The sequence below is a fragment of the Silene latifolia genome, chromosome 4, assembly GCF_048544455.1.
Source record: "Silene latifolia isolate original U9 population chromosome 4, ASM4854445v1, whole genome shotgun sequence".
Taxonomy (NCBI): domain Eukaryota; kingdom Viridiplantae; phylum Streptophyta; class Magnoliopsida; order Caryophyllales; family Caryophyllaceae; genus Silene; species Silene latifolia.
In genome coordinates, this window is record NC_133529.1 from 102,762,032 (window position 1) to 102,781,385 (window position 19,354).

A 19,354-nucleotide genomic window follows, 5' to 3' on the forward strand; every position below is an offset into this window, starting at 1 on the left:
ACTATTTTGATCATCCACCCGATGACATTCTTACGATTCTCCGTGAAGATTTACTTGAGGTTGCTATTCCCCGTTAAGTTCCTATTTAAGTTTCTCATTTGTATGGGGGCTTAGCCCCCGCATCAAAAAAAAAAAAGAAGCTTCTCAAATACTCGTATACTACTCAAGTGGATAACCGACATACATTATTTTGAGTTCTTGACTTTGTGTGTCGGCTTTGAACCAAAATCCTACACTAAGGTGTTGTTTGGCCAAGTTTATGAGAAAGAATTTCTACTTTTTAAAAGGAGTTTTTTTATAAACTACTTTTTGGAAAAATTGTGGTTAGTTGACCTAACTTTTGTAAAAATAGTTTCTTAACAAATGAATGTGTTTGACCTACTTTCTATTTTCCAGCTTTTAGTTTTTTTTTCTTTTCTTTTTAACTAACATTATTAATGATAAGATCAATTGATGAAAACACCCTTTAATATTGCACTTTTTAAAACTTAACTAGCTCTTGTGCCCATGAAATTCACGGAACGTTTATGTGTAGTTGTATGTTTGACGACAACGTGTAATTTTCTCGAGAAAAAATGGTCGTCACGATGGCGTCATTGTTCATACATTAAATTTAGCAGAACAATTGTTTTCATATATATTTTTTTAATTGAAAATATATATGTTATAACTATCATATCGTACATTGAGTGAAAATAGTGGTTAATATAAATCATCGAAAGCTAAAAACGACTACGTTTAAATAGTGAAACTATGCAAGGACTAAAGGACCACTGAACTAACTTCAGATTCAATATACAGAGTTAATGAGATAAATACGATTATAATCCGCCTAAAATTAATCTTATACACCCTATACAAATACACTGATGGTTCTTAGATAAACGACATAATAAAAATGGTAAAACTGGAATTCAAAATTTATTCGTCGTAACAAAATATCCCATCTAAATGACCTTACTACGGGCCCTCATTGATCCAAAATTTGCGGCTTTTTTATCCTTTTTTTTGTGGCTGCATTGCTCAGATTTCTCTATTGTTTTAATTACTTCATTTGCGCCAAAAAAAAAAACAAAAGTTAACAGTTTCTACAATGAGCATAAAGTAGGAAATAAAATTAATACAATGACTACCTATCAATCCTTTAACCAAAACTTATAAAATGATGCAAAAATTGTAGTTTTGATAAATGAAGTGATAAATTACCTACCCGCATAAGTACCATGAATTACCTTGAAAGAAGACAATCTGAGTAAATATTAGAAGATGTTAACCTAAATTAGGCTTTTCTTCCTGTAAAACTTAGTGATTTTACAAATTTAGTAGAACTGTAAATCGAATTATACTATAGACTAACACACTTAATTCAGTATGAAATTACAATGAAATGAGAAATAAAATTTAGTTATTAGGAATTATTATGGAACCAAAATAAAATTTAAAATCGTACATAGGGTTCAATGTGAAGAAAATTTTATGGAGCATAAAATGTGTTTATCTTATTTTTCATGTGAACATAAATGAAGTAATAATTTTAATAAGAGAATTAAGAATAAAACCTTTTGTCTTTTGAGTTATGTGTGCATTGAATCAATTATCAATCATTATGATGAGCATTCATTTAAGAAGAATTTTTAAGACCATTTTAACAATTTATTGAGAAGAAGTTTGAAGATTACAGATCAAATAACGCTTTTGTGAAGGGAGTATTCAAAATTCTATTGTGAATGATAAAAACTTTTAACTCACATAAATGATAGTGATAATTAATGCTAATAATTTTTTTATATTTATTTTTACATATTAATATGCTACATTAAAAGTATTGCCACATGGTGCATCTATAGTGTGACTTGATTTTATTAATATCAAACAACTACTCAATCTTTCTTTTTTATATTATTTATAGATATCTTATGAAAACTTTTTAAAACTTAATACATTAATGTTCACTTTATTCACATCTTGGTACCTTAAGTGAATTTAGGCTAAAAAAATGTGAAATACTGCCGAGATTGAATCAACGTGACTTGTAGTTATAAGAGGGAAAGGAAGAGGTTCAAAATGTGAACCGAGTGCATCATAAATACGTCGTCATGTCCTTAAAAGATGGTCGGAATATTCTATTTTTTTTTTTGGCCTAAATCCATTTAAGGTATCAAAATGTGAATGAAATGCACATTTTTTTTTTGGCAGCAAACAAATAGCATAGCTTACAAAAGAGCTTCCTGAGCAAGATTATGAGCTATCCTATTCACTCCCCTAGGATAAAAACTAAGAGAGTAACAATGAAAACGAGGTGCAATAGACTTAAAATCCTGGATAATGCAATTAATAGACGCAATCGCCTTCTCCGCTCCAGCAACCTGCATAACCAAGGTAAGACAATCTGTAACCAGTCTAACATGAAGATATCCTTCGTTCAAGGCCCATTTTAGCGCCATGATAGCAGCGTGTCCTTCGGCATGCAGGGCAGAGGAGGCAAACGAGCGAGCGTGAGAAGTATTCCTTAAGGTCCCATTACCATCCAACAAGCACCACCCCATGCCAGAACTTTTATCAGCCCTCCAAGCAGCATCACACTTGCTAGTGCAAATATTTTTGCACACAGGTCCACCAACAATCCAAGAGGGAAAAGAGTTCCTAATCCTCTTTGATAATTCAAGTTCAGGAGAGAAGTCCAACAAAGGCGCTTGAGGAAGGCTAGCGTCCTTATTACACACAACCTCATTCATACATTGAATGTCACCAAGAATAGAATTGAAATCACCCATAGGCCAAGGGCGACGGTTCCTGAATACCATATCATTCCTACAACACTAAATTCTCCAGAGAGTAGCGATAAGGGGAAAGAGGAGGGAGTTAGGATCGGGGCCATTTAAAAAATAGATAACCCAGTTAATGACTCATACCTTAACATCAATATCCACCCCTCCCGTGATTCTAAGTCCTAAAGGGCAGCCAAACCATATAGCCTTTACAAAGCTGCAATCTCTGAAGAGGTGAGAAATAGTTTCCACACAAGGAGATAAGCCATCGCAAAGAGAACAGAAGGAACGCCAATTCAAATTTCGTTTGAGGAATTCAGAACCCACGGGAAGAGCATTAGCCATAAATTTCCATAAAAACACCCTTAGTTTGCTAGAAATAGACAACTTCTAGAGCTTTGATTTGCAAAACGCAACAATGGTTGTAGACATTCTAGAGTGATCAGCAACCGAGGTATGCCCATTAAATAAGGCCATTGCAGCAACGTAGTATCCCGACTTGACAGTGAAAGCACCATGTTTAGAAAATTTCCAATAGAAGGAGTCATTCGAAGGATAAGACGGGATATAGGTTCCGAGGATCTTCTTTGAAACTTCCTCACCCGGATCGAAACCGAGAGATGAGAGATCCCATCTTCTATGATTATCATGAAGGTCACCAACCAGGAGAATAAAATCAGTAGGAGCAATAATAAAATCCCCGCAAAGATCCTGAAGATTAAACCCTCTATCCATTTAATCTTCCAAGCATTAACACGAGAAGACGAGCCATTAGGCTAAGCAATATTGTTATAGATAAGATCGGATCCCCATACAAGGCTTTTAAGAGCCCATGACGACGCCTGTGGGGCCTTCCAACGATTTTGGAATAAAATATCATCTTGAGCACCAAGCTTGGGACCAATAACTTTACTAATAAGGCTTTCCGGGACACTTAAAATTCTCCAAGCAGACTTAGCAAGAAGGGCTTGGTTAAAGCATCCAATATTGCGAAGACGAAGAACCCCTTCTCCTACAGGCCTGCTAAGGAAGTCTTTACTACACCAATTAATAGACTTATTAGTTCTAGTTCTACTCCACCATAAATGTACCATCAAAGACTGAAGTTTTGATGTTACACTTACCGGTATTCGAAATACCGATATAGAGAAAAGAGATAGTGAAGAAAGAACAGAACGAATAAGAGTCAATTTCCCAACCGAAGAGAGAAGAATATTATTCCAGGACGAAAGCCTTCTCTTAGTTTTGTCTATAAGGAATTTAAATAAATCCCTCTTAGAAGACCCAATACTCGTTGGTAAGCCAAGATAGTTACCAAGATCATTTTTAGGGGCAAAATTATACTCAGCCAAGCACTTCTTGACCATCATAAGAGAGTAGTTTAGACTGAAAAGAATAGAAGACTTATCTTTATTAAGGCGTTGCCCAGAGGCAACACAATATTCATCGATAATATTCATCAGAAAGTCCAAATCCCCATAGTCACCACGAAGAAAGAAGAGTGAATCATCCGCAAACAATAAATGGGAGATTTCCGGTCCATTCTTGCATATTTTGATACCCTTAATGAGATTGTCATCCCGGGCGTAGAGAATCATTTGAGATAGGACTTCCGTGCAAAGCACGAAGATATAAGGGGATAATGGATCACCTTGCCTAATACGCTAGCAAGGCTTAAATTTTTCCATAGGTGCACCATTAAGCAGAATTTCATAAGAAACAGATTCAATAGTGCTCATAATAAGTTGGATCATAGAATCCGCAAATTTAAGTAAGAGAGCACCCCTCTTATAAAATTCCAGTTGAGTCTATCATAGGCTTTACTCATATTTGCCTTTAATGCCATCATACCCTTCTTACCGTAGCTCCGATGATTAATAACATGGAGAATTTCTTGGGCAATGACAATATTATCCGCAATACTTCTATTTGGGACAAAAGCACTTTGAAATGGACTAATGAGATCATCCATAACCCCATTTAATCTATTAGCAATACACTTTGTAACCACTTTCATAATAACATTACAGAGGCTGATCGGCCGAAAATCCCCAACTCTTTCCGGGCAATCATTTTTCGGGATAAGGACAATAAAGGTTTTATTGAAATTTTTAAGCACATTACCCGAATTGAGAATAATGAGAGCACCATTAATAACATCATTCTTAACAATAGACCAATACTTCTGGTAGAAGGCCGCTGGTATACCGTCAGGACCTGGTGATTTTAAAGGTCCCAGTTGGAAAACAGCCCGACGTACTTCCTTTTTCGAATATGTACGGCCTAGCTTAGCTCTCTCCTCCATGCCCACTTTGCGCTTAAGATTATCAAATAAGTAACCGTAGTTATTTAGGTAATCTTCAAAACACTCAGGCCCCGCTTCAGAATTAAAGATAGTGGAAAAGTATTTGTGAAACAAACCACCAATCTCCTTCATATCAAAAGTCCATTCATTAGACTCCTTCTTAATACCCAATATAAGGTTATCACCGGATCGTCCTTTAACCCAATTGAAAAAATATTTGGTGCACATGTCACCCTCACAATTCCATTTCAGTTTGGCGCGTTGCCGCCAATAAGTGCCAGCAGCAAGAGAGAATTCCATAAGCTTTTTGTGACAAGCTTCGTAATTAAGAGTATCACCACCATTTTCAATGTTCAAAAGATAGGACTCAAGATCTTGATCAAATTCACTCCACTTTAGCCCCCATTCATTTTTTTTGTTACAAGCCCAAACTCTGAAGGCATTATTTATATGACGTAATTTTGACAAAAGGACATGCGAAGCATCACCATTATCTTTTCTTTCCCATCTTTCTTTGACCAGTCCACAACATTCGGCATGATCAAAACACCAAGTCTCTAGTCTGTAAACTTTCTTTTTGGTATTGAGGATCATATTTGTATCAAGGATTACAGGTGCATGATCCGATATTTGAATAGGCAAGTGTTTGATAAAAGTATTTGGGAATAGGGAAAGCCAATCATTGGAAGCAAACCCCTTATCAAGTCTTTCGTATATCCGATGTGGACTCTCCCTATTATTGCACCAAATGACTCTAGGTCCTTTAAAAGGGTTATCCATGAGGCAATGGGTATTCTTCCAGTAAGAGAACAAGTTTGCTCCTCTAATCAATTTATCACTGCCACCTAATTTATCAGAAGAAAACTCAACTTGGTTGAAATCACCAATAAGTAAGAAAGGTTTGTCTAGGGAATAAAGATGACAGGTAAAAGTTTCCCAAACAACACCCCTCTTTGTATGATCAGGCTCACCATAAACACAACACAAATACCATAATCTACCCTTACACTGATTAACCAGGAGGATAAGAAGATTGGAACTGAAAAAGACACATTCTAATTTACAACTACTTTTCCAGCCAACCCAGAGCCCCCGAACCAAAGCATCACACCCGTCTGACTCAAGAAAACCCATAGGACGCAAAAGAACATCCATGGATCGTACATCACATTTGGTTTCAGAAAGGAAGATGAAATCTAAACTATTATTAAAAGACCTGCATATAGCTCTAATTTTATGGATTGAAGGGGAAAGTGGATCTTTAAGACCCCTACAATTCCAAGCCAAACCTTTCATGGATAATAATGAGATTAAGACCACCGCATCCGGGCCACCCAACAATGCCAAACCCCGACTTCACCCTACCAAGCAAATTTCATACGGGAACCCAACAAACGAAAAAAGACTCCAGCATAAGCACCACCTCCTAATAGTCCAACCCAGCCGATGAGACCAAAACAAAACTACATAAAAACACACCAGGAACCAGTACCCCCAGACTCACCAATCCGAAAAGAACCAGCTTAGAAACCGATACCAACAGCAACCACTCAAACTAAGGCTGCCAAACAACAAGTCATGAGTCACGAGACAACGCAACTCACACCGAGACATCAAAAACACACTTTCAACCAACAGGAGCAGGAGATGAAGGTCCACCAACAAGACAATGAGGCGGATCAAGACACCACAGAGACACCCGAAGCACCAAGGGACACCTCCCAGGACCACCGCCAAACAAACAACTAGACATCACAGAGACGCTAAGGATAAGGACGAGGGAACAACAGGTGGGGGAAATGAGGGGATCACCGTATCGGACCCAAAAGGCAGCCACTTAGAAAGTAGCAATGCATACAAATGAGCTAAGACTCATCAACACATACACATAATCTCAAGACAGGGCAATCAAACCACAGGTGGGGGGAATGGGGGGACCACCCATGGATTGAAAGCGAAAACAAAGGCGGTGACAGGACAAGGAGCCAAAGGAACGGGAACGTCAAAGAGAGATCCACACCAGACAAACGATAGTCTTTAGCAACCATTAACGAAAAGAGAGAAAAATCACGAAAAGAACACAAAAAACGTGATTACGTCTCAATTCCATCCGTGACAACAACGAAAAAACATAAAATGGAATTAATCTTGTCAGCCGTAAACCATCTAATACCATTTCCAATCATAGCACAAACCGGTGCCGATCACAATCAAGCCCCCAGACACATATTGGTCATAACCGACCAGCACCAAGAATAAAGAACCACTAATCAAATCAGAACCACCACAAAACCCCGACCCGAGGGCCTCTAAAAAGCAGGTCGAAAACAAATCGATAAAAGAATGGTCTGGGTAGAGGTGAAAGAGATTAAAGGCGATAGGCAAAACGTCACCGGAGGAAAGCCAGGACGGACCCAATCCCGGCGACAGAGCAGCAGCAATGGAGCATCAGGCGGACTGGAGGTGCGCAGGAAAAAATTGAATTTGGGGGTTTTAAAGTATGAAATGTGTCGAATCGCCGGAGACAAGCTAAGGGACGGACCCATCTCCGGCGATTGGGTAGGGGAAGAAGGAGGGGCAGGTGTGGGTGGTGGAGACGGCGGAGCAAAAGGTCTAGGTTAAGGGGTGTTTTTTTTCGCGTTATCGAGCTTCTTTTAATCGCGGCTCGGTGTCTTTTTTGAAATGCACATTAAGGCATTAAGTTTTAAAAACCTTTTCATAAGATGTTAAGTTTTAAAAAGTGCAACATTAAAGGGTATTTTCATCAATTGATCCTTAATAATATATATCTTTTGGATAAGAAAACTTATGATAATAAAATCACAATTTTAGTAAGGCAGTGTTTGGCAATTTGAAATTGATTTTGTTTTCATGAATTGTATCTAGATATTGAAATGGTCATATTTAGTTTCAATTTCAATTCCAAGATATTGTTTGGGGACCCTCAGAATTCAATTGTAAAACCTAGGAGTAAGATAACAAAATCGATTTACTTACCTGAAGTTAAATTAATCCAAAAAATCAAAATTAATTACCTAATTAGGATCATTAGGATCAAGATACTTTAATTTTGAACGTAATTAGGATTTTATACTTTCATTTTGCACCTAATAAAATGAAAGATGTCTTACCTTCATGCTTGATATTGGCTTAGCAATGACGTCGATCAGAGCAAAAGTTGGTTGACGTTGAAGTTAGGAAGATGGAGAACGTGATGTGAGAAAGGAAGAGAGGAGTCCAAGAATTGAAATGACGTGCTAAAAACCGTCATTTAATTTGGGTTATTTTGTACTTAGTTGGAATTGGGCCCAATTCCATTTCCAAGTTATTGGAGTTTCCAAACATAGATTTAGGCCAATTCTGGATTTAGTTTCCAACTTCAAGTTTCCAAACAAGGCATAAAGTTGCTTTTTAGTGTGTGTGGAATTGTGGGAAAGACGAGCACAAGCACCAATTTAGTGTGCTTCTATTTCTAGTGGCTTTTTTTTCGTAATTGCTAAATCCCGCGCATCATTTTACTATATCGCACGCATTTTTCCTCTATATTGCATTTCTACCCTTACTCTTAAATTTTTTTTTTTTTAAAAAAATGGAAAAAACCCAAACTACCAGCCTCTTTTCCCGACCCCCTCACCCGCCCCAGTCACCACCCTGACCACCCTCCTCCTAGCGGCCAGCCCCATTCCCAGTGCTCATCCTCATCACCGTTGAGTCGTCGAACGCACCGCCCTCGAGTTTTTTAGCGCATCTACCCAACTCCCTCTCCAATTCCCGCGCGTCGAACCGATATTCTATGCCCTCGAGTCATCCCCGGTGGTCTGTGGGCCCAACTATAGTCGAATCCGCCCCTGTCCCCAGCCGACCCAACTCCCCTCCTCATTTTCCGCGCGTCGAACGGTGGTGGTATGCGGCCTCGAGTAGTCGCTAGTGGTCTATGACTCGAAGTCATCGTCGTCGATGGATGTCATGTAGGCCAACACTATCGTTGGTGACCTGTGGGACCGCGCCGCTGCCGGTGGCATGGGTTTCATCCTTGTGTTGCTGCTGATACCGTCGCCAGGTACCAAAAATAAATACCTAAGTACAACTAACAGAAGTCAGCAATAAGTAGGGTCGATCTCCACAGGAAGGCGGTCACTATATACTTGTCTATTCGGTCTGTCTAAAGTCACCAGAAGGGGGTTTGAATTGATTTAACTAAACTAAATGAAATTAAGGCAAGAGAAAGAGAAAACTAGGATCGTCGGGTCATCAACGAACGTCAGTTAATTGCAGTTAAGGTCACAGATCAGTCGATGTGTCGGTCTAAGGAGCAACGAATATCTCCTTCCAGTCTCAATTCGCCCTAAAATACTATTAGCTTAGCTTCTGCCCTCACTAAAGCATCATATTGTTCACTGCGGGTCTCACCCCTTCCAACCTTCCGGTCTAGGTCAAGGCTTACCAAAGTTAAAAAGGCTAAATGCATCGATTCAAATAGCTAGATACAATTAAAGTAGTGATTAACAACATAGACATAACAATAGCGAACGATCTGTAAACCTAATTAGCAATTAACATCAGTTCATTGACTCCCCTAAATCCTAGCAGAGCAATTAGCTAGACATAGTAAATAAGAAAGGAGCAAGAACAAGGGATAAAAGAATAATAAGCATTAAATAAAGAGAGTAAAAGGGAAAGGAAAATTACAGACTAAGATCCGGAAATAAAGAGAAGCAGAGAACAGTTTTTTTTTTTGATAAAGATGTGAGTCCTTATGAAGTCTGTCGTCTTCCTATTTATAGGAAACACAATTTATTTGACCTAGAAACGAAATAAAGCTAAAAAGCCCGAGCCCAATAGAGATTTACTCGATCGAGTTATTTTAAACTGCTCGATCGAACAGATTCCTGACAAAACCTCTCGATCGAGTAGAAAAACTACTCGATCGAGGAACTCCAATTATGCGCATTTCGATCGAACATAAATGTTACTCGATCGAAGATTTCTTCTATCCAAAACTACTCGATCGACTGCGAAAACCTTTGATCGAATGACTTGGACTCAACCAACTACTTGTTTCGTTGGTTTCAGCTTTGACTTGGTTATTTAGCTTCCGAAATGACTTCACGCATCCCATGACAGCAGTATTTCCGCTCCAAAGCCACTCATCTTCCAAATCCATGCAAAATAGACGATAAAAGGTCTGATTCCACCACTTTCAGGTCCATTCCTGAAAATAAAGCAAAACAAACCAAAGTAGAATATTCGGGGCATTTCGTAGCATAAAACTACGAGAATCGCATGGAAATACGTGCATAAAAGGCTTATAAAGACTGTATAAAATGCACGTATCAAATCTCCCAAAACCAAACCTTTACTCGTCCTCGAGTAAACTAAATGCAAACTAATGGAACGGATATGAAAACTCAGAGCTAGCTACAAATGCCCACTTAAACCAATTTAATGCAAGCAAACTAACACTTATAGCAAAAACTGTCAAATGCAAACGAGTTGTAGGATGTTTATAATCAAGCTGAACTGTCGACCTTGCAAGACCTTTAATAATGGACTCTCACGGTCACTCTTCTCTCATAAAGCAAAGGGTAAGCATATGAATGTAAGAGAGAAAGAAATATAGACGCTCACCTAGACTACGACCCACATAAACATGCATGCAACTAATATGATAGACAATTCTAACTACCGAACATACATTCCAACCAAACAAGGTCCTGTCACAGCCGAAGGCTTACAAAAATATGGTAAAGTGAGGCAATGGGTAAGAAAAGGCAAAACATTTATGGGAATGTGGAGGTATAGGCGGCCAAGCTAGTACCTAAACAATACCATATAACAGCATATGATTCTCACTCAATTATAGAATTAAGCACATGTGCCTTTCATTTGGCACCAAAACTCACCAACCCAAACTGAACATACTCCTCAATAGATATAAATAAAGCATAGGAGCAGAAACCGTAAACAATCGAATCTTTCCATTTTTTCAAATTTTTTCTTCCTTTTTTCGGTTTTTTTTTTTTCTTTTTCTGTTTTTCTTTCATTTTTCAATTCTTTTTTTCTTTTTTTTTTCATTTCATCTCATCCTCCTTCTTCCTTTTCTACCAACTCCAAAACGATGCAATATAAACCAAACTTGGACCAATAAAATATACACCGCAAAAACATACACTAAACTAGCTTGACAAGGCAGGCTAAATTTGAGATGTAGTTAAGGGTCAAAAGGCAAATTTGGCTAATGTGGAGTTAATTGGGTAAAAATGGAAGAAAAGGAAATGTAAGCACTGTGACACCCCGCGATAAAGCGGAAAATATAACTTATATTTTAAAGTTTTAAAATTTAAAGCGGGGGTTCATTAAAACCCAAAACACAAATAAAGATTTCGGAAATAAAGATTAAATTATACAAACGTGATAGTCAAGGTGAGGGAAAATATATCCCTCGAATGACAATACAATAAAAGGTGAGTCAAATCAATCCTAATAAACCGACTACAAGGCCAAAGTGCTCGCTAGCTCACACATGTCTTCACCCCATGAATGCACCAACTAGTACCTGTCATTCATGTAAACATGAACGCACACATCGGTGGGAGTAACTCAAGGTTCTCCGCCCACAAAATGTCGAAACGAACATAACAAAGAACTAAAACAGGTAAGTCATGTAAGATACTTACAAAAGATATGAATATCAAGTTTATATTTAAACATGGCAATTAAATGAGATGGAACAAGATAGATCAAAATTAGCATAATAAAGATTCAACTAATCATGTGAGACAATTAAATAATATGAAAGACAAGAATACGGTCATTTATACAAGGGCACGCATTTCAGGGAAATTCAACATAGATGTGAGATTAGAATCCGAATCATGTGTAGCAGTTAAGTAAGGGATCAACCAATGCAATTTATAAGAATAGAAATTGTAGCCATTATTTGGAAAACCACTTAGCAAACATTGTACGGGACGTGGCTACTAATGTCACATTCATACTTATGGCTTGCATCTCACCATAAGAACGGATGGGATCATCAATCCCGACGATCATATCGCAACTAGAGGGCTTCTAGCTCACCCCTAGTATCCGATAGGACCAAGACAAACAACAGACAAATACCAATATCTATAACCAAGCAAGACCTTTACTACTCATATATCAAAATATAATTCCCCTGGTAGGACGACAATGGTACTCCCAAGACTCAGTCCTAGTCTAAATCTGGCCAGACTCTCGGGACAGCACAGTTCCCGATTCGACATACGGCAGGACAGTCCGCATCCAAGACCCGAACCTTAAATCGAAAATCGAGAACCCATAATCGGCAGGACAGTCTAGAAGAGGCGGAAGATATGAGCTAAACCCACAATCGGCAGGACAATCCGAAAGAGGCGTAAAGATAAGTCAAGCAATACGGTATAGCATAGAGGCATTATCAAGAGAATACGACTCAACCAAGCGATACGAATCAACTTGGAAAGAGACTACTACATGTAATGAACCGATGATAATCCAAGTGAGACATTTCATGCCAAATTATATTCATGAACATGAATGAGTAACCCAATTCTTCAATATTTGTCACTTGAATAAAAATGTAAACAAACGAAAATGAATCATTTATAATAAGCAAAACAAGCATTCAATTATAAACGACTCAATTTAATTAAACAAGTAGAATAATTTGCTCATATTTGAGATAAGATAAATAAATGAGAATGAACGGACTAAAATTTCATATTATAGGTAAATGAGACATTTCATTAAATTTTGACTTGAATAAATAATAAATTCCACTTTTATGATTAATGTGAGAAAAATATATGAATGAACGATATTTAATGAATTAAGTTATATAAGGCATGAGACGAAATTTAAGACATTCAAAAAGAATCACATTTGCGCCAAAATAAACTCGACCCACAACTCAAAGTGGCCATTTGGATAGCCCCTACACGAACTCAGACAACCAGCCATAACCACAGTGCGAGACAGCCCAGTTTTGGGTTCTCAAAAACCCTTCCCAAGCAATTGTCAATTACCAGCTCCTAAGTCATTTTCGAGTAATGCATATTATTCAAATGCCAATAATTTCAGCATACAGTCTAGTTCCGCTAAAGAAGCAGATTATACGGCCCAGAAACCTACTTAATCACTGGCTCTTAAAAGGTAGTTGCATTTACCATCTTAAAATGGAGGTATGAATATACTGAAACACATAACTGTGCATTATTTCATGAGGATCTGAATATCATCTCTGGGATCAAAACAAACAGCAGTGTCCCCACAATCCCACAACTCAGTGAGAAGCAAAAATGCATATGCCACGGTGTTTACCTATTCCTTACAATATCGCAAAATGAAAGCTTATCCTTACTATATACTCCCTCCGTCCCAAATATAGAGTTCGGACAATCTTTCCACGGTTCCCAAGACAGTACCAAAACATCCCACCAGACCCACCAAGGACAGGCCGAAGTGCAGGCCGTAACAGGGCACACAAACAGACTGTAAACACCCATTTCTCGGCTGAAAAACAAAACTAATCCAATGACACTCAAGACCACCATGGAAACAGGCCGATTTACCTGTCATTTGAGACGGAAAAACCCAGCTAAAACCATCAAAACGGACCCGACCCGGACCGTGATAGGACACCCACAACCACTATTTCGACTACTAAAAAAAATTGCACAACACCAGTCCGCGCGACCATTATTTCGACGGTTCAAAACAGAGGATGAGACCGTCCAAAACAACATCAATTTGAGACGAAATTTACCATACAAATGAGACAAATGTAAAGAACCAAACTTTATCAAATAAGGACATGTAAACGACCCATAAGACGGAAGTTTCGACAATTTTGTCGAGTAACCTATCACCGTTACCTTTTTGCCCTTCAAAGAACATGATTCCGTCGCAAACTGTTCTGAGTTGTCCAATCTTGCATCTACACACGCAAAACGAGGAAACTTAGTGAAACCCGAACCCTAAGGAGGGACGACAGTCACGAAATTGGAGGAAAGCTGGGGCCTTTCTTACCTAGAAAGATGGAGAACGGAAAGGGGAAGAGAACGGCGCAAGAATTAGCTAAAACCGTCAAGAAACGAATGAGAAATCTAAGGTTTAAGACGGAAGTTTAATGGGTTTAAAATGTCGATGGTGTTACTGTGTTTGATCGAAAAAAAGAAAGGGAGGGAGGGAAGTAGGGAAATGCAGACGGTAGTGAGTGATCGAGTGATAGAGGGTGAGAGAGTAATCTGAGCTTGAAGGATTAATGGTGGTTTATTGATGTTATTGTTCATTGGTGGTTGCTGCGAAAAATTGAAAGGAAATGGGGAAAAGGAGAGTGGCGGCCGGCGGGGTACAGGTACAGGTACAGGTATAATAATAATAATAATAATAATAATAATAATAATAATAATAATAATAATAATAATAATAATAATAATAATAATAATAATAATAATAATAATAATAATAATAATAATAATAATAATAATAATAATAATAATAATAATAATAATAATAATAATAATAATAATAATAATAATAATAATAATAATAATAATAATAATAATAATAATAATAATAATAATAATAATAATAATAATAATAATAATAATAATAATAAAAATAATAATAATAATAATAATAATAATAATAATAATAATAATAATAATAATAATAATAATAATAATAATAATAATAATAATAATAATAATAATAAGCTGTGCGCATCCTTATAATAATAAAAAAAAAAAAAAAAAAAAAAAAATAATAATAATAATAATAATAATAATAATAATAATAATAATAATAATAATAATAATAATAATAATAATTAAGTTAAGGATAAGGTGAGTGTGAGTATGTGTATGTGTAGTAGGAATCGGGTTGGTCCGGGTTGAAATAGCTTTATAAGAGAAATGCGACGATCTTTGCTAGAAGGAAATGTGACGGTCTAAGCTAGTCGGAATAATGTCTCGAGTCTATATTAACTTTAGACGGAAACTAATATTATCACTGTCACTATTATTAATGTCCGACTAAAATACGTATTTTTATATAAATGAGCTTTTATATATTATTTTAATAAAAATCGTATTTGAAATAAAATTAATTAAATTGAATAATTCGAAAAGATAAAGTAAAGTGATCAAACAGTTTAATAAATCTTAAAATGTCAACATATGAAATTCGCGGGTGTTACAAGCACCTCCATGCATGTGACACCAACCACTAACCCGAATGTATGTAGGCAAAAAGTAATTGAATTTCATATACGTGTAAATTAATGATACATGTTATGCAAGGAGTAACTACTCACAATCCTAGATGAAACTGGTCACAAATGACACCAGTTTATACGGCTCTAAATCTTAGAATTTATAAGTAGTTTGCCAAAATTTCAGGTCAAGTCTATTTGTTCAGCTGAATTAAACATTAACTCGTAGATATGCAGAAGACAAAGCTAAAGATATTAATTTATGCAAGGCTTAAGTAAAATGACAAAAAGTAGTGCAGTTTCATCACTGAAATCTACTGTTCCGACTCAACCTATATGCAAAAGTAAACGTGAATATTTTTTGAATTTTATATTTTTATGGGATTTTTGAATTTTTATAAAAATAAACAACAATGCATACAAAAATTAAACGTGATAACAGAAATGCAATAAAAACAACATGCAGACACGGATATGGATGCATAACCTCCCCAAACCAAACCGTACAATGCCCTCATTGTACTCAAAAATAGGGAAAGAAAATGCAAACTAAAAAGGAGAGCGTGGAGATGCGGAAAACGTACAAGAACACGCGAAGAAGAGACCTCCCCAAACCAGCCAGCAACGTGGGAGGTCGCTAATAGCTACAAAATAGCGTCGTAGGAAGCGAGTCAAGTCAAAAGTACTCGATCGAGGTGACAGAATAATCGATCGAGTGACTTGGGCATCCAAAACAATTCGATCGAGGAAGTAAGGCTCTCGATCGAAAGATCCTCTTTGGCAGGCACTCGATCGAGAAGAAGTTGTATTCGATCGAGTGAAATCATCAGCAAAGGGATTCGATCGAGTATATAAAGTACTCGATCGAGCCATCCACAAGAGATTCCTGCAAAGACGCAATAAAACCGCCCGCGAAACTAACAAAACAAGCTTAACTGATCCATTCTATGGTATGACAACCAATTATTACAAAACTAATTGAAATGTTTAACAAAACAACTAAAAATAAATATCCGGGTTGCCTCCCGGGTAGCACTAGTTTCAGACAGGTCCCAGGTCGACCTTCTTTTCTTCAACGAGCCTCTCTAATTTAGCCTGGTCAAAACAGCTCAGAGCACACAGCAACCGATCAAATAGATGCGCATGTGCTACACAAAACTGTAAGTAGCACCATAGTATAACAGCAACATAGGAAAATAGCATGTTCAATCGTTTAAGCTTAACAAATTTCCTATGACAACTCCCAAATTTGTCCACAAAATAAAGGAGTTCAGGAGCACTTAAAAATAAACTAAGGTACCGTTTCAGCCTAACGAATTTCGGATGACAGGAATGGTGAAAAATCGTTAAATTGTATGAGATAGCGTACCATTAATATCAACAATAATAAAATTTTCGTTAACTACCTCGGTTTGGTTGCTCTCAATGACGGAATCATTGACAAAGGAATTTATTACCTCTTCCGTACTAGGAGCAATCACTGACTTAGTTGTCTTCTCGTTACCCTCCTCTGTGGGTTCTACCCCGTAAATCGCAGCCTCCAAGGCATCCAGCTCGGCTTTGAAGATGGGGGATTCACCATAACCATTGTCTTCGTCCATATCATCATCCAAGGCGGACCAAAGTGACATATCATTACGCTTCATGGCCAAAATGGTCGATCGAGTAGAGATAATACTCGATCGAGAGCTTTCCTATTGAATTTTGCTCGATCGAACAAAAGAATCTGCTCGATCGAGAACTTCCTCATAATAATTGTTCGATCGAGTAGTATTTGTTGTTCGATCGAACATTTCCTCAGACATATCACTCGATCGAACACAATAATCAGTTCGATCGAGCATTTGTTGCTGTGCAGTGCAGAAATCCTCGTATGAAGCTTCGTTTTCTGATAGACCGTCATACTCCGAGTCATATAGATCATCAATACCAATAGGCAACTCGGGTCCTTCATGGGAAAGACCACTCTCAGCGTGCCTAAAGTTTGTCTCAGCAGCTAGCTGAGCTATTTCAGACTCGAGCTCATTAATTTGAGCGTAATTAAGTCTATCATGCTCCTGCAATTGGAGCGCAAGCGCCTTCACCAAAGATTTGAGTTCAGCAATCTCTTCTTTCTGCTTATCAGGAGGAGGAGGAGCTTGTTGTTGCGGCGGCCAGACAAACGGAGGCTTTTGATAGCCTCGTTGATAAGGTAGATGTGGCGGCACAACTACAGCGGAATGGCTAGCTTGTCTACGCTGCTTGAACGCATAAACCTCGTCATTTCCCGCTAAGCAAACAGCTGCATTGTGCCCAGAAGCACCACATCTCCCACATAAACCACCTGCTGCGCCATAGAATGGAACATAGGTGGAAGGTCAAAGGTACTCAAGCCTTCCCTTTGACGATCTTTTACCTAGAACTGTCTAGGTAGGACCAGTAGGACCTATCAAAACAGCACTAAAGAAAAAGATGAGAACGGCCTCAAGGGATAAATCCCTTGAGGCTAAAGACAGACAAAAATAACAAGCAAATAAATAGTTGCCTCCCCGGCAATGGCGCCAAAATTTGATACCGTCGTCAGGTACCAAAAATAAATACCTAAGTACAAATAACAGAAGTCAGCGGTAAGTAGGATCGATCTCCACAGGGAGGCGGTCACTATCTACTTGTCTATTCGGTCTGTCTAAAGTCACGAGAAGGGGGTTTGAATTGATTTAACTAAACTAAATGAAATTAAGGCAAGAGAAAGAGAAAACTAGGATCGTCGGGTCATCAACGAACGTCAGTTAATTGCAGCTAAGGTCACAGATCAGTCGATGTGTCGGTCTAAGGGGAAACGAATATCTCCTTCCGGTCTCAATTCGCCCTAAAATACTATTAGCTTAGCTTCCGCCCTCACTAAAGCATCCTATTGTTCACTGCGGGTCTCACCCCTTCCAACCTTCCGGTCTAGGTCAAGGCTTACCAAAGTTAAAAAGGCTAAATGCATCGATTCAAATAGCTAGATACAATTAAAGCAGTGATTAACAACATAGACATAACAATAGCGAACGATCTGTAAACCTAATTAGCAATTAACATCGGTTTATTGACTCCCCTAAATCCTAGCAGAGGAATTAGCTAGACATAGTAAATAAGAAAGGAGCAAGAACAAGGGATAAAAGAATAATAAGCATTAAATAAAGAGAGTAAAAGGGAAAGGAAAATTACAGAGTAAGATCCGGAAATAAAGAGAAGCGGAGAACAGTTTTTTTTTTATAAAGATGTGTGTCCTTATGAAGTCTGTCGTCTTCCTATTTATAGGAAACACAATTTATTTGACCTAGAAACGAAATAAAGCTAAAAAGCCCGAGCCCAATAGAGATTTACTCGATCGAGCTATTTTAAACTGCTCGATCGAACAAATTCCTGACAAAACCTCTCGATCAAGTAGAAAACCTACTCGATCGAGGAACTTCAATTATGCGCATTTCGATCGAACATAAATGTTACTCGATCGAAGACTTCTTCTATCCAAAACTACTCGATCGACCGTGAAAACCTTCGATCGAATGACTTGGACTCCACCAGCTACTTGTTTCGTTGGTTTCAGCTTTGACTTGGTTATTTAGCTTCCGAAATGACTTCACGCATCCCATAACAGCAGTATTTCCGCTCCAAAGCCACTCATCTTCCAAATGCATGCAAAATAGACGATAAAAGGCCTGATTCCACCACTTTCAGGTCCATTCCTGCAAATAAAGCAAAACAAACCAAAGTAGAATATTCGAGGCATTTCGTAGCATAAAACTACGAGAATCGCATGGAAATACGTGCATAAAAGGCTTATAAAGACTATATAAAATGCACGTATCAGCTGCCGTCGTACAATGTCCCTCTCTCTATTCTAAATTATTTTAGGGTTGAGTGGTTGAAATGAGGGGTAAAGTTGAGAAAGACGGAAAATTAGCACGAGATTGAGTAAAATATTACGCGGGATTTAGCTAGTTCCATTTTTTTAGGTTTTGACTTTTTTTTTTTTTGGCGTGGAGATTTTGACTTTTTAAAAGTAGTTTTTAAATTTCC

The 19,354-nt window shown here is 37.7% G+C and overlaps 1 protein-coding gene across 1 annotated transcript in view; it reads right to left on the minus strand.

Moving 5' to 3' along the window:
* The window catches only part of LOC141651853 (uncharacterized), a 28,963-nt gene extending 25,850 nt beyond the window's left edge, over positions 1–3,113 (minus strand). The window contains exons 1-3 of the mRNA XM_074459547.1: positions 2,968–3,113; positions 2,218–2,793; positions 1,233–1,248 (exon numbers count right to left, since the gene is read on the minus strand). Coding sequence (XP_074315648.1) covers positions 1,233–1,248; positions 2,218–2,793; positions 2,968–3,113 — 738 coding nt within the window. The remainder of the gene's footprint in view (positions 1–1,232; positions 1,249–2,217; positions 2,794–2,967) is intronic.
* Between the last annotated feature and the right edge of the window lie 16,241 nt (positions 3,114–19,354).